Source organism: Eumetopias jubatus, unplaced genomic scaffold (assembly GCF_037043125.1).
Source record: "Eumetopias jubatus isolate StellerSeaLion01/CBP00866 unplaced genomic scaffold, mEumJub1_p1.0 scaffold_4, whole genome shotgun sequence".
NCBI classification, from domain to species: Eukaryota; Metazoa; Chordata; class Mammalia; order Carnivora; family Otariidae; genus Eumetopias; species Eumetopias jubatus.
This window is the reverse complement of record NW_028274810.1, coordinates 166,482,219-166,499,534: the sequence shown is the minus strand read 5'-3', so window position 1 is coordinate 166,499,534 and position 17,316 is coordinate 166,482,219. Positions and strand designations below refer to the sequence as shown.

Genomic DNA, 17,316 nt, shown 5'->3' with positions numbered 1-17,316 from the left:
CCTGCTCGGCAGGGAGTCTGCTTCTCCCTCTGACCCTCCCCCCTCTCATGCTCTCTCTCTCATTCTCTCTCTCTCAGATAAATAAATAAAATCTTTAAAAAATAAATGTACTTTAAAAGAAATACCGTTTTTGCAAAGTTGTATCATACATTCACATATAAAGCATGTAACGGAGAAAAGAATATATTCTCCAAACCCAGGGATATAATTTACAAAAGGCAAAATTATATACAAAACTACTAGAATGAATTCCTGCTTTTCACCACTTTGCATTTATTTCATTTATCCAAGAGGCTTTAAAGTTGTATACTTGGCTGACCTTTCCTGTTTGGCTGCACCATATGAAACCAACATATTTATAGGACAAAAAAGGTCAAATATTAGTGATTTTATATGGTTTAACCTCTATCAGTTAACCACCCGCTTTGGAATACTAACCAGCATGAACTCACCCAGTCTGTATGTTGTTTTATTAGTATACAAGCACCATCTGGTGGCAGAAAGCAAAATTGTAGGCTTTTCCTGTTTATACCACTATTGTTACAAATACATTGTTTCTCAACTGTTCTATTTTCCAACATGGTTTTTAATAGGGTATTACAAACTAGTGAAGAACACGTAGATTGACAGTTTGAACTGTACACCTAAAACTAATATAATACTGTATATTAACTACACTGGAATTAAAATAAAAAACTTAATTAAAAAAAAAAAGTTTGAACAAGCTCAACATACACAGCATACCAATACAGTAATTAGCAGCTAGTTATCAGCCTATATAACAAACTTTGAAATACAATGAGCTATTTCATAAACTAAAATCTTGATTATTTCTAGTTTTACTGATAACCCACATAATGAAATAAAATCAGTTCAAATACTTCAAAAAATTTGTTTTACCCTATCTAATTTCCACTGGTAGCTACAGCTGTCCAGAAAGTTCTTTCCAAGTCTCACAGATTTACCTCCCAGGGCACAAGAGGGGAGACCATGAAAATTCAAGTAGGTACCTGGCTCTGCCCACTGGAACAAGTAACCTCAGCAAAATAGACCTCTTTCCTTGTTTAACTTACTATGACTCATATCTAACATCTTAAGAGAAAGCAACTTTACTAACCTAGCTACAAGTGACTGGACCAGGAACTGGATACATCAGTAAACAAATACTGTCTTGACACAAAATATACCAACCACACCCGAGGACGGAAGGGCTTGGCAAGGGGGCATGCTACGAAATTTTTCCAAATCAAGTAATGGCAAACCAAAATAACCAAATCCCTTTGGGAAGGAAGTATAAATCCTAGATGAATAAAGAACAGACTGGTCACTCAAACCTAAGTTGTATCCTAAACAGTGTCATTTTCTGCAAGATGCATTCTGATGTGTAAGCTTCAGGAACACTCTAGACCCTAAGTCCCTCTTCCCATGTGTACTTCCAATAAACCTTCAAAGCCAAAGATAATCTTCCCATACCCTCCACTAAGACTTTAAAGAGTAATAAAACAGACCCCTCCTAAATATCTCATAGGAAATTTAAACTCAACATTGTCAAAACAGAATTCCTCGTGTTTCCAAAGACCCACTCCAACTCCTCATTGTGAACATTACTAGTGATCCAGATATATGAAAGTCATCCTGAATCTCCCGACCCCCCACCCCCCCAACCAATCAATCCCCAAGTGCCACCAAGTCCACCTTCTAAATATCTAGACACTGCCCTCCCCTCCATCTTCACAGTTCCAGACTCTCATCACATTAGGTCCAAATTACAACATCCTTGTAATTCATCTTTCTCCCTTGAATTTTAAGACTATCCGAACTATTCCCCACGTACTGCCAAAGCAATATGCCTAAAACAGATACCCAATTATTTTATCCCTCAGCCTAAAATCCTTCAATGGCTCCCAATCACCTTCAGGATAAATCTAAACCTCTTCCCAAGGCCATTTGAGGACATCAAATTAGCACCCTGCCTGAGCTTCAGCTTTTTCATTACAGATGTACCAAATTCCTTGCAAGTCCATGAGGAACTGAACTTCTCAGGATTCCCTGCGGTTGTTCCCAAAAACTAGTTTGCTTTTCCTTACCTTCCACACCTGGCTAAAGTCTTGTTTACCTCAAAGATTCAGCTCAAGTGTCAATGCCTTTTGGGAAGCTTCTCTGAGTCCCCAGTCTGAGGGAGGCACTTGTTCTCAGTGTTTCCATAGCACCATATGGTCACATCTATCACTCTGTTACTGTTTCTCTGTACTGTTTTCATCTTCTGATGGACTGAGTCTACCAGACTGGCTTTCATCCAAGTACCTACTCTTAACACAACATGTGGCAGAGGAGGCATTCAGTGAATATTTGTTTAATGAGAGACCTCACCAAAGTCCTTTCCTTTGGTCTTATTATCTTTACTTAGCAAACAAGGAAACTAAGGAAGGTCTAGTGCCTTGCCCAAAACCACACAGCTAAAAGCATCAGAATGAGGATTTGAACCAAATGTTCTGACTGTAATGGAAATGATTTTCCTTCAGAATCTTCGCTTTCAGGGAACCATTCATTTAAAAAAAAAAATTGTTGGGCGCCTGGGTGGCTCAGTTGGTTAAGCGACTGCCTTCGGCTCAGGTCATGATCCTGGAGTCCCGGGATCGAGTCCCACATCGGGCTCCCTGCTCAGCAGGGAGTCTGCTTCTCCCTCTGACCCTCTTCCCTCTCGTGCTCTCTATCTCTCAGTCTCTCTCAAATAAATAAATAAAATCTTTTAAAAAAAAAAAATTGTACTCTGCAAGCAGCTTGGATGGGATTAATCCCTGTTTCTCCAGGCTGGGCACAAACCCAAGCATGGCCAATTAAAGTATTCCCTCACCCCAAATCCAGTCTGGATGACAAAGGGATGGACAGTCTACTCAAAGTCTTTCTTGGGATTTTCCTAAGAACTATACAAAAACGTGTTCCTTTTCTGGTACTATACGTCTAAGGACTATGTAGCATATGAGGTACAGCAAATGAAAGTGAGCTTCTTTGAAAAGGAAGTCAAGCATATGGTGAGCGCTGTGAATTTGTGTAAGACTGATGAATCACAGACCTGTACCCCTCAAACAAATAATACATTACATGCTAATAAAAATAAAATAACATAACAAAAATAAAGCAGAAATTCAATGGCAAAAAAAAAAAAAAGTCAAGCAGAGGAAAAATGAGACGATAGCTAAAAAGAAATGGAAAATGAGGGAAAAGAACACTAAAGCCCTATATTCAACCATGCCTGATGATCTCCCCGAGACCTCTCCCAGTTACATATGGCAAAAATCCCCATTTTCATATCGTCTAGTTTGAGTTGTGGGCCTTTGGCCATCCGCATCAGCAGACTGGGGACTTTCTGGCCACTAGCCAAGCAGTAATGCTTTTTGCATCTTGTACATACACAAAATTGATAAACTGTCTGTAGGGGAACTGATTTCAGCCATTCTGTTCTTGAGATCATGTATATCATTTTTTTATAACAAAGACAGGAGAACAAAAGCATAAAAGGTTCTCCAACCTTTACATCTTACACTTTGCCATATAAATTTTTGTAGCTTTCAACTTTATATCTGTTAGTGAACAGTGCCTCAAATGAGAAAGGAAAAGATGTAACTGGATGTATTCATTTTCAAACATCTTAGGTGTAACAAAGAGAGACAGAGGTACTTCCGAATCCAGGTTGCAACCAGATTCTGTTCATGGATAAATCTCTTTTTTTCCCCAGCCATCATAAACCAGGGCAACGGAGGGATGGTGCTTTCTTTAAGTGCCTCCTTAGCCTTTGAATGAGCTTAAGTCGGGAAATCTCATCAGGAAAGAACAGAATTTAGGGGCACCTGGGTGGCTTAGTTGATTAAACATCTGACTCCTGGTTTCATTCAGGTCATGATCTCGCGTCCCTGTGTCGGGCTCCGCACTCAGCACAGAGTCTGCTTCAGATTCTTTCTCCCTCTCCCTCTGCTTCTCTCCCTGCTCATGCTCTCTCTCCCTCTAAATAAAGAACCTTAAAAAAACAGAATTTAATAAAAAGTATTTTTTTTAAAAACCAAAATGGGTAATGTCTAATTATTACTTAATATTATTTTAAGTAGAAAATGAAAGGATCTTTTTATAAACCCCTCTAAACGATATCTGTTTCTTGGACTTTCTAACCTTTCATTCCCTGCCTTATTAAGAAGCTACTGATTCATTTGGAGTCTGACAAGGAGAAAAGAGTCTCCTCTATCTTTGGCTCCAAATTCCCTGTGACACATTCAGGTGTTGTCATCTGCAGATTAAGGTCATATGTGAAATCCTAATTTTTAAAATATTTTTTAAAGATTTATTTACTTTTATTTTTTTTAAAGATTTTATTTATTTATTTGACAGAGAGAGACACAGCGAGAGAGGGAACACAAGCAGGGGGAGCGGCAGAGGGAGAGGGAGAAGCATGCTCCCCGCGGAGCAGAGAGCCCGATGCAGGGCTCGATCCCAGGACCCTGGGATCATGACCTGAGCCGAAGGCAGACACTTAACCACTAAGCCACCCAGACGCCCCCATTTACTTTTATTTGACACAGAGAGAGACAACACAAGCAGGGAAAGCGGTAAGCAGAGGCAGAGGGAGAGGCAGGTTCCCTGCTGAGCAGGGAGCCCGATGCAGGGCTTGATCCCAGGACCCCGGGATCATGACCCGAGCTGAAGGCAGACACTTAACCAACTGAGCCACCCAGGCACCCCATGTGAAAACCTAATTTTTACAGCCTAATGAGTAATGGTTAGGTTTGCCCTTCTGTGAGCAGAGAGCTTTTCAGTTGAAACATGGCAGCTTACCAGTACTTCTCTATTTTTTTTTTTACCTTTTTTGTGATCTGCAGAATATTCTAAAGACTCTCCCAACAATCTGAAAGCAAAGTCCACTTTATCCATTAAGTGGGAATGGCCTAAAGCACAACCCCTTAGAGAAGTCATACATAAATCCTTAGACCCCTCATGACAACTATGGAATCAGATCTTGAAACTAGAAATTGCCAACAAAGGAAAAATGTCAACATTCTTAACAGAAGACCTACAATAGAAAAAAAAAAAAAATCAAACCAAACCATATGACCCTTGTCACATCCTCATATACCAACTACTCTCCTCCTTGGTTCAGTCTTTTCCAGCCCTACTGGTCTGCGGGAGAAGACATCAACACGCCTGGTACATTCCTACCTCGGGGGCTTTGCACTTCCTGTTTGTTCTGCTTGGAATGTTCTCTCCTTCTCTTGTGACATACACACTACTTATTCCCTCTCTTCCTTTAGTCTTTATCAAAAGTCACCTTCTCAGTGAGTAACCGACTCTATAACTGCCTCCCTTACTAGAACATGAGCTCCATAATAATAATCCACAGAGATTATTGTCAGATTTTTCATTGCTTTAGCACCAGATTTCTTTCATTTAGAAGTAATAAATCCACTAATCAAAACTCTAGGGGCGCCTGGGTGGCTCAGTCCTTAAGTGTCTGCCTTCAGCTCAGGTCATGATCCCAGGGTCCTCGGATCGAGCCCCGCATCAGGCTCCCCACTCCACGGGAGGCCTGCTTCTCCCTCTCCCACTCCCCCTGCTTGTGTTCCCTCTCTCACTGTGTCTCTCTCTGTCAAATAAATAAATAAAATCTTTAAAAAAAAAAAACTCTAGTAAGATTTCAATAAAGAACTACAGATATCAAAATATAATAAGCATTTAAATATCCTCATGTGTCTATTCACTATAGCACATTGAAAATCTTGATAGGTAAGGTGTTCCTAACTCAGGTGACCAAATTTATCTATTGTGCTTAAGTGGGCAAATAGTTTTATTTATATTAGGTAACCTCAAGCTTACAAGAAAGGCTATAGGCAGGTTATACAGAAAAAGGGAAAGTAAAGCAACTACAAGAGAAATGTTATGTCCTTCTTGCCACCTATGTGGTGTGGACACCAAGTTGAGAGTTGATAAGCCTGCCACTGGATGATCCAGTTCAGGAGACACTACTGAAGAGGATGAGAATGGAAAAACACTCCAGGGAACCAAAGAGAGTTAAGGATTTAGGTCAAGAGAGCAAGGGAGAGATGGTAAATACTCTGTGGAAGCATTACCTGACAGGAAAAAATGGACTACACATCACCAACTGCAGGTTTCGGCAAGGCAGGAGAGAAAGGTGTCAACTATCTGGTGGACAAGGGACATCATCACAAAGACCAGAGGAGCTCAGAGGACAATATAGGACACCCACACAAAGGTGAGGGTCCCTCCTTTCCTACCAAGACAACACAGTAAATTCCCCCAGACACACCTAGGAAAAAAGAGGGGAAGAGCAAAAGTCTAAGAAAATTGTACTCATTTTTCTTGTAGAACATAAGCAATAATATTTAAAAGAACCATTTACAATCTGAATAGGACTAAGTTTTAAGTGGTAAATACGCCACTGCCAAACAAGACACCAAAAGGTATCATTACGTACAGACCACACATCTCACATCTGAACTGTAATGGTAGTAAATACAAAAAATTATTTAAAAAGTATCAGCGTCTCAGGGACGCCTGGGTGGCTCAGTCATTAAGCATCTGCCGTCGGCTCAGGTCATGATCCCAGGGTCTTGGGATCGAGCCCCACATCAGGCTCCCTGCTCCGGGGGAGGCCTGCTTCTTCCTCTGCCACTCCCCCTGCTTGTGTTCCCTCTCTCGCTGTCCCTCTCTCTGTGTCAAATAAGTAAAATCTTTAAATAAATAAATAAAAATAAAAAGTATCAGCATCCCAACACTAGAAGAAATGGTAATTATGCGACATGATCAACGTGTTAGTTAACACTACAATAGCAATTATAATGCAACATAGAGTAGGCTGTATACCTTAAACTTGCACAATGTTGTATGTCAATTATAAAAATATTCTTTTTAAGCATTAGCAAATATCTAATCACAAGAATTTCTTAGGCATAAAAGCAGCTGGAGAAATCACACACACACACACAAAAATACTAGGCCATATAACATCTAAAACTGTTGCACATCAAAACAAACACAAAACTAAAAGCCAGTTTTTTCAAAGCACGAAAATTAAACAAAACAGACATAATGCTAATATCCCCAACACATAAACATTTGAAGATCTGCCAAGCAATGCAACAGAAATTAGCAAATCAAACAAATCAAAAAGGTCAAAAATATTTGAAAATTGTTCAGCCTCACAAGTAATCAATAAAACCAAAATTTAAAAACATACCACTTTTTATCTATCAAACAAGACGACGTGTTTTTTTTTAAACTGTGTTGTCAGAATGGAACAGAATATACTCTGAGTAATATAAATTCTAATGTAATTGTGCAACATATTATTCTTTCTAACCCAATATTCCCCTTATAAGGTAATCTATTTTAAGGAAATAATCAGTGATGTAAACAAAAATTTATATGTAAAGATGGTTGCACATTATAATTGTCAAAAAAAACTTAGATGATCAAAACAAGTACATTTTGTTTATATAATTATCAAGTATTCTTTGTTTATACCTGTTTATATCCTTGTAAAATATACCCTGGCCAAATGAAGCATTACATAGCCATCAAATATGTTTTCAAAGATCACTTAAAAATATGAAAAATGGGGGCACTTGGTTGGCTCAGTCGGCAGAGCATGAGACTCTTGATTTCGGGGTCGTAAGTTTGAGCCCCACATTGGGTGTAGAGATTACTAAAAAAATAAACTTTTAAAAAAATGTGAAAAATGATCACTATATCAAATTAAAAGAGGGCATAATATTGTATATATGAGATGAACAAACTATGATACATCATACAAAGGAACACTATTTAACAACAGAAAAGGGCAAAATCCAGATACAAGCAACAAGGATGAATCTCAAAAAACAAAAAACAAAAACAAATAAGAAAACCATTATATGAAGTGAAAAAAGCCAGACACAGAAGAGTACATATTGTATGAATCTATTTATATGAAGTTCAACGACAGGCAAAACTAATGTACAGTGACAGAACCATGGCTCCTCCTGGGGGGAGGTATAACTGCAAATAGGGGTGAGGAAATTCCCAGGGTGACAGAACATGCTGACCCTTCATCGGACTGGTCATCACGTGAGGGTATACACATACAAAAAGTGATCAAGTATAAATATGTATATATACATAAATAATAGCCATCACAATGTACATTGAAGATCTGTGCATTTTGCCATTCACATAAATATACCTCCATAAAGTACTGTAGAAACTGAATATAAAGGATAACTTCACTGTGGTCAAATATATGTGCAAAGAATTTTAAAAAGTGTAAAATACATCAAAATATTAAAGGTATTTAATTCTGGGATTACATGTTATTTATATTTTCTTTTTAACTTTTTGCATTTTCTACACTGTCTATAATGAGTTATATGACTTCTATAAATGATCAGAAAAAACACTTAACTTTTTTAAAAAAAATTCTGCCTTGCCCATAAAAGAAAATTCTGTTACACTTGTAACTATCACAAAATTATGCAATGTGTAGACAGACTTAGTAAATCCTTCCAACAAATTTCCTATAAATTAAAAACATTCGTGTTTGCAATGTAGTTGGACAAATTAAGAAAACCACTAATTAAGCTAAGTATCTGCTTGGTAAATAAATGAACAAGTCAAAGGAAAAGTCAGCACTATATTGTGGCATGATTTTAAAACATGGTCCTGCCTGTAACAAATACAGGGTTCTCATGACTCAATAAAAACTAGTTCCTGAAAACCAGTTATTTTTAAATGTATTACTTTAAATAATCTTTTGAGCCTGATTTATCTAAATTCCATGCAAAATGCCCAAAGTAAATGTCTTACAATGAAAATACTCTTTGAGTTTCAGAACTGTTACAATATGCGTAAAATAATAAATAAGAACAAAACCAAAGAAGACATACAAACCTCTGATTGTACATGCCCCGAAAGTTGTAATTAGCTCTATAATTTGGGAAAGGCTTTGGATCTAATGGCCTGTAGATGGCAGGCTCTCCCCTTTTCATAGCAAGCCCATTCAGTTCCACAGTTGGAGTTATACTACCTGTTTAAAAAAAATATTAAAAGCACACAAGTGAAATATTTCCATAATAAATCACGCAAGCCATACTTACATTACATGTAATTACCATGAAGGAAGGTGGGAGTTGATGGCCTGTCTGTATGATTTTCTCAGGGGTGTATAAACAAACTACATAAACAGGAAAATTGTTTCTAATGAAATCTCTTTGGGTTTGCAAGCTTTTTTGTATATTCATGACCAAAAATTCAACTTGAAAGACTGTTTCAAAACAAGGGAAACACAAGATTAACAGACTGCTTAATTTGGATACTATAAAGAAAGTATTAAACCCCAGCATTACTCACCCCAGGAAGCTTTCAATTATTTAATCATTAAAAACATTATCATCTGTGAATATTTTTATATTTTGCTAATCAAGTATCTGAAGTTAGCAATGAATACAGGGTCATCAGTAATTCTTAGACTTATCTCATGAAAATACATTTTGAGTTTTTTCTATAACCAACAACAGGACAAAGTAAATCTACTAATGCTTTCTGTAAATCTTTAAAGATATATACTAAAGCATTTATGGATAAAGTGATATACCTGAGCTTTCTTTCAAAATAATTCAGAGGAGAGACAGATGAGAAACAAGACTGACCACTATGTGTAGATGACTGTTGAAGGTGGTGATGGGTATGGGGCTGTTCACTATCTTATCAAATCTACTTTTGTAAAAGTTTGAAAAATTCCATAATAAATAACACACACTAAATTATTACATTATTTTGAGTACAAAAGAGGTTACTTAGTAAAACATTATATACACATTATATATAACAAATCACAAATATGAATCTAAAGTTTTTATAGAAAGTAAAATTTATTTTTTCAGTGTAAATCCTGTACTATTTTGTTGGAATTATGCCTTTTGCAACATACATTTAAGACTCCATTCGTCACATACAAAAATGGATCCACTTATTGCAGCAGAGAAAATGGGGCTGGCATAAAGCACCCATCGGGGGTGCCGGAGCCTGACGCAAACGCAGAACCGGCAGCCGCGTCATCAGCTATCCAGCAACAGTCAATAACTGCTCACTTTGTGTCCCAGTTCTAAAGAATTTATGCGAAACCACTGAAGAGTATAGTTAGAACAGGAACTAAACCAAGGTTAAGGGGAAAAACAAAGAGGGTGGTAGGACAAAGGAGGTGGAAAAGAAAAAAGATAAGCATAAGAAAAACAGCAAAGAACGTTAAAATACTGAACAGTAAGTCCAATTAGTCCAAACCCCTAATTTAATACCAACACTCAGGGCAGAGGAAGAGAAAGTCAAAAATAAAGGATTCTCTTTTCTTTCTTTCCTACAGTATTTTACTGAGGGGTAAGTAAAATGCACAAACCTTAAGCATACAAATCTACAAATTATTACACATTATAAACATTCAGTGACCACCATTCAGATCAAGATATGAACACTTTCATCACCCAGAAAGTTCCATCACAGCTATTTCCAGTCAATACCCACCTCCCCAAGTTACCTATTCTGACTTCTGTCATCAGAGTTTTGCCTGTTCTTCAAACCTGAATATGTATTATTCTATCGTGCTTCCTTCACTCAATGTAATAATTTTGTCAAATATTTCAGTATTGCAAACATTTTTTTTAAATCACTAAATAGTATTCTACTGAATGGATACATCAGTTTATCTACTCTGCTGCTGATGGGACATCTGAGTTGTGTCCAGTTGGGAGCAATTATATAAAGCCACAGTGTTTTAGCAGACGTATACACTCAGTTCTCTTAGGTATATCCCTTGCAGTGGAATTGCTACTAGATCACAGAGTAGGTTTATGGTTAACTTTATTAGAAATTGTCTAACAGTCTTCTACAAATTTAACACCAAAGAGTAGTCTATATCTTTTTAAAAGTTTTTTTTATTTCATATATATTGCAGTTTAATGATTAACATGTCAATCGGTTGTAAGATTTAAGTCTTTCTGAATTCTACTTTGCAACAATCATACAGACACAAATAGCATAAAGTTCAAATGGAGAAAAAAAGAAAAAAAAGTTTGAAAGGCCTCATCTTTTAGTTAGGACAATAAACAGAAACTAATGTATCTAACAATCATCAGTGAGGTGATTTTAATGCACTGGCAGGATATACTATGTCCTGCCACCCATACCAAAATTGGGTTTTAAGCTAGGTAGAAGTATTATATTCATACCACTTAAATAAATCAAAGATTTCATATGAATCCTCATTTGAAAATAAGGCTGCAGTCTATTTTCTTCACAGAAATGCTAGACACTGGTCTTCGTGAAGGAGAGTGGAGAAAAGCACCAGACAAGTGCAAACTGTGCTGATGAGGTTTTGACTCCTGAAGCCAAGTATCTCCATCTGTTTCATAAAGACCTAGACTGCCGCCACTGCGTGTGCACAGCCTCTTTACTTACACAATAATGCTCCCACAGCAAACACGTACAGAGTCACTTCAAACTGTGAGAACCTGCAGGTAATGCTAAGTACCACTCCAGCAGGTGCGAGCTGGACCCAGGCTGCATAAAGACGATCATGACAGAGCACTCCTCGTGCGTCACATGGCTGCAAAGCGGACACTGTCAACGCAGAATCCGTTTCTAGTGGTCTTTCGGTAGATTAAAGGAAATTTCTGTATTTATCAGTGATAAATATAACAAGGCTAATTGGTTATATATACAAACATACATAACAACTACTGTGGATTCCCATTCTGTGGAAAGTGAAAGAAAAATGCCACAACTAGTTTCAAGGAGCTATACATTGCTAACACTCAAGGAAAAGCTCTGTAGGCAGAATAGTCCCTGGAACATAGCAGTCACTCAATAAATATTTGTTCAAACAATGAACTGATTAATTAATCAACCAAGGCTCCTTGAAGAAATGGCTGGTGCCAGGGCCAGGACAAGGAAAATACGAGATGACCTTGGAACATCTTACTGAGCCAGAAAGTAAGAAGTGCTCAAGAAGGATGAAAACAGTAGAAGGACTCTGGAGTCAACTGGAAAGGTTCATACCCCTGGTCAAGTCTGTGACAAATTGCAAATCGAAATAAATAATGATAGATTATAATCCTGTAAGTAAAATAGGAACCCAAGAGTCTATAGTGATAGAAATAAATGAACAAAAAAATGAGGGGAAAAAGAAAATTCTAGGGTAGAATGCCAACTAATAAATATTAAAAACAAAACAACTGGAATCAAAACATCACCCTTTAAGAGAAAATAAGTTTCTGTTGTTTTAAGCCATATTAACTAATTAATTAATTAAATCACCCTGTGGCATTACAGAGTATTAACTGATTCAGAAAAAGAATCATTAATAGATGCCAAATCTGGTAAGTGAAAGCAAGTTTGATGAGGAACAGAATGTTTATATAGTCTCCAAGTTTCTCCTCAGAAAATAATTAGTTCCTTATTATTTAATAAGAAAACATTTATTAATTAACATTACAGTAGAGAAGCCTGGCAAACATAGTCTTCACCAAGTGACAAAAGTCATCACTAATGGGACAAATCAGTATCGGGTTTATCCTTGTAACACTGAGCTAAGCCAATGCCACTGGGACATTCATGCTAAAAATTCAAAATCACGAGGAAACTCCAGATAAACTCAATTGAGGGGCATTCTACAAATGATGTGGCCTGTACTATTCAAAAATGTCATGGTCATAAAGGACAAGAACTCTGAGGAACTATTCCAGATTGAAGTAGAATGAAAAGAAATGATAAATACATGATCCCGATTAGATCCTAGACATACAAAGGAATATTACTGGGACAATCAATGAAGGAAAAATGGGAGTGTTTGCATTACATGATAATACCAGATCAATGTTAACTTCCTGACAGGAGAATGGCCATGTACTTGGGAACAACACACTGAAGTACTAAGGGGAATGGGACCACATGCCCACAACTTACCCTCCACTGGTTCAGAAACACTAACAGTTGGGGGATCTGGGTGAAGGGTACATAATAGATGCACTATGTACTCTTGCTACAAATTTTACATAAATATGAAATTATTTCCAACAAAGTTAAAAAAAATAAAAGGAGGGCGAAAGCAAAACAGTTCTATGATATAGTCTTAAGCCATGCTGTAAATGAATTTAACTCCTCTTTGGGGTGTAAATACTATCTCTACTTGATGTGAAGCCAGGACTGAACTCCCCCCTCCCTGCATTTCTGTCCCCTCCAGACAGAAATGGATTGTCTTTTCAATAAATGGTACTGAGTTAACTGAACATCTATATATTAAAAAGAAGAAAAATCATGAACCCTACCTCACATCATACATAAACCTCAGTTCCTGACAGACTCTAGATCTAAATTTTAAAAATAAAATAAAGCTTCTAAAATTTTATAAGATTATTTTCATAACATTGTGGGAGACAAAGATGTCTTAAATAAGACACTAACCATAGGGAAAAGACTAATAAATTTGACTTAAAGAATTAAAGAATTTCTGTTCATCAAAATATACCATTATAGAAAGATATTTGCAACGCACATATCTAACAAAAGATTTGAATCCAGAATATGTAAGAATCCTAAAGTCAATAAAAAATAGAAAAATGTAGAAAACAGACAATGCAGGTTTTTTTAAATGAGTAAATTATTTCAAGGCACTCTACAACAGAGATCTCAATACCAATAACCATATGGAAAGGTGCTCACCATCATTAGTTATTAAGGAAATGAAAATTAAAACTACACTGAATTACTACCTTACTCCCAGAAGAACAGCTAAAATTTTTAAAGCCTAAGAGACCACACGTTGACAAGGATGTACAGAGCTCTCATGGGTTGCTAGTAGGAAGGGAAAATTATACTTTGACGTGATGTATTATATATGCATTTATTATGTGTGTTATTTTTTCAAAGGGGCAAACTTTTTTTTTTTTTGAGACAAAGGATTCCCTAAATTGGGGCAGGGCAAAAAGACAGTGGGTTTTGCTATGTTGCCCACGTTGGAGTGCAGTGGCTCTTCACAAGCACAATCCCACCACTCTGATCTGTTCTATTTCCAACCTGGGTTGGTTCACCCCACCTTAGGCAAGCTGGTGGTCCCCCACTCCCAAGGAGGTCGCTTTATCAATGCTGAACTTCATGCAGACACTTGATCAGCACAGCGCACTGCAGCCCAGAACTTCTGGGATCTTCCCGCCTCAGCCTCCCAAGTAGCTGTGACTACATGCCACCTGTATAGCTCATGTATATTTTGGGGTTTTTCTGGTTTTGTTTTGTTTTGGGTTTTCTTTTTTTTCCCGGTCATCCTGACCCTTTTGTTGTTTAAATTTAAAAATTAAAGGATACTTTAACACAATGGTGAACATACAGGGCAAAAGCAAATAATAAAATTTAATGTTGAATTAAGTAGCGAGCTGAATCTTTGTGCCTCCAAACCAGGTAACCCCAAACGACTTAAAAATGGGTATGTTCACAGTTTACAGCAATTGGCTTATAGGTAAGAGAATGGTCAAAGTTTTTCCAGCTGAACTTCCAAGGAAATTCTCTCTTCAAGGACATACTTTAATTGTTGCTCTAATTCACTATTCAATCTGGCCAAAACTATGATCGTTTCCTTACTGTGTCTACCTGATGCCTCAACAGCTTTCTTCTCTTTCCCAATAGGTCTAGGAATAAAAGACTGTGATGTAAGAACAGCAGCTATGATACCTGTCTTTTGGGTATGCTCACTGACTTCCGGTCTTAACTCTTACTCTGATTTGCATGAACACATGCATAACCCATGACCCAACAGTTCCAATACTAGGTATGTCCCCAACAAAAATGTACACATACAAGAATGTTCACAGCAGTTTTACTTCTAAGGGCCTGAAATTGGAAACAATCTAAATGTCCATCAATAGTACAATAAATAAATAAGTTACAGTATATTCATGCAATGGATACTGTACAGCAATGAAATACTATATTGTTAAATACAACATGGATGAATCTCACAGATGTAACACTGAGAAAAACAAGTTATCACAAAAGAGTATAGTGCATGATTCTAACAAGCAGGCACAATGAATTTAAGACAGACAAGCAGAAGAGTGGCTTCCTTTGAAGTTGTTTGACCGCTAGAAGGGGACATGAGGGAGGCTTCTGGAGCACTGGTAAAGCCTGTGGTGCTAGCAAAAAACCATCAAGGCTCTACAATTATAATTTGTGCACTTGCCGGTATGCAATATTATACTCTATTTTAAAACTTTACCTTCCAAAAGCTACTCATTCTCTCAGCTCACTGCAACACTCAACAGCACAAACTCATCACCACTGGCCTTTCAGACTCTCCTGTTTCCTTCCCGACTCCCTTGTTGGTTTACTTCCCATTATAATCCTCTAAAGTGGACCTGCTGCAGAGATGGGCACACACTACTATTGCTTCACACTGTGTGCTCCGAACAGCTTGCTCTCTAACACGGTTTCAACCACTGGATCAGCAACACCGGTCCTTCTGTTCCATTCCCACGGCCATTCCCAATACTATTATAGAGCAGACGACATATAGTACTCGATGCACAGGAGTTTCTTTTCTTCACCCATAAACTATGGCAACAGTTTCCTAACTGATCTTGCTTTTAGTATTTTCCACCTTCAATCCACATATCAAACTGAACTTTCCTAAAATGCTGTTTTAAACACACCATCCACTAGCTTATAAACACTAATTGCCTAAACTACAGGTAAAATCTGATCTCCTAAACCTGGCATTCAAGTCCATCACAATTCACCCCTACTGTATCTCTAATCTTAGCTCTTCCTAGTCACTTACCTGCTCTAATTAAAAACCACTCCCCAAAAAGTTTTCTTACCAAAACTATCATCCACAATCCTATTTCCAATGCCTTTCTTCATTGTACTCCCTCTGCCTAGAATATTCTTTCCTCACCTCTAGACCTGCCTACTCTCCATTCAAGGACCTTTATCTTCCCTCAAATACTCCCATCCATGTTTATCATTACTTATAATACTGACAAGTGTTATTATTCACTTGGTACTTAATCTTTACCTTTAAATTATGTTATTTATGTATACAATTGTAAAGTTTTCACAGAAAAGGACAATGTTTTATATCTCTTAAATATATAAAAGCAAGTGCTTAATACATAGAGGCAGTGGTGTGGTACTAATGATAACCAGTAATCTAAAGAGATTTTTAAAAATTATAACAGTAGACAGCCTCTTACCAACTTCAAATGACTAGAGTAGGTGTTTTTCTTTACTGTAATAATAATTTGCTTATTTAAGCTTACTTAATAACTACTAGAATCAGTTGAACAGAAGCAAAAGGAGGAGTAATAGGAAATTCATGCAGTTTTAGACAGAGCAGTCCTTGAAAGAATAGACTATGTCTACTTAGCATATGCCACATGAGAAAGAAGCATCAGATGATTATAAGCCTGAGCATGTGGACTCACTCTAATTAAATAGATTACAGTCATTTGTGGCAGGAAAAAGTCTTTTTTTTACTCATCACAAAAATACCTAAAGTAATATTTGTCAGAAGGTAACTTCTTAAATTAATAAATTAATGAGTAAATGGATGTAGGGCTAGTACCAAACTTATGGAACTTTATTAACTTGATGTTATCAATTCATGCATTATGTCCAATACAGGTTTGCCTCTTCCAAATAGATGACTAGATGCACAATGTTGGTATTATATGCAACTGAAACAACTCTTTAAAATTATTCTTAGGAGATAAAAACTGAAAAACTTGTTTACTTAGCATTATATCACACACAGGTTTTTTTGGGATTTCTGGGTTTCTTTATAAACTTCCATAAGTATTCTAAATTTGAACAGTTCTATCAACCATTTCTACACCAACAAGCAAAATAAGATGCTTAGACCTAATTGTGTAATTTTTTATTAAGCTAAAATAAACAATAACTATTTTTAATTATTAAACTGTACTTTTATATATTATATAAAAAAAGAAATTGATCATTTCTATCTTTATAAAAAACTCAGTCATTGCAGCATTATTTACAATAGCCAAATTATGGAAGCAGCCCAAGTGTCCAGCCACAGATGAACAGATAAAGAGGCGGGATATATATATATATATGAATATATATGAATATTACTCAGCCATAAAAAAGAATGGAGCTAGACAGTATTATGCTAAATGAAATAAGTCAGTCAGAGAAAGACAAATACTGTATGATTTCACTCATATGTGGAATATAAGAAACAAAATGAACAAAGGGAATAGAAGAGAGAGAGAC

The 17,316-nt window shown here is 36.8% G+C and overlaps 1 protein-coding gene across 6 annotated transcripts in view; it reads right to left on the bottom strand.

The window, feature by feature from the left end:
• The window catches only part of STAU2 (staufen double-stranded RNA binding protein 2), a 305,497-nt gene that overhangs the window by 236,800 nt on the left and 51,381 nt on the right, over positions 1-17,316 (bottom strand). For all 6 annotated transcript variants that reach the window (XM_088022799.1, XM_028109310.2, XM_028109331.2 and 3 more), the window contains one exon: positions 8,929-9,064. In XM_088022799.1, the coding sequence (XP_087878925.1) occupies positions 8,929-9,064 (136 nt within the window). The remainder of the gene's footprint in view (positions 1-8,928; positions 9,065-17,316) is intronic.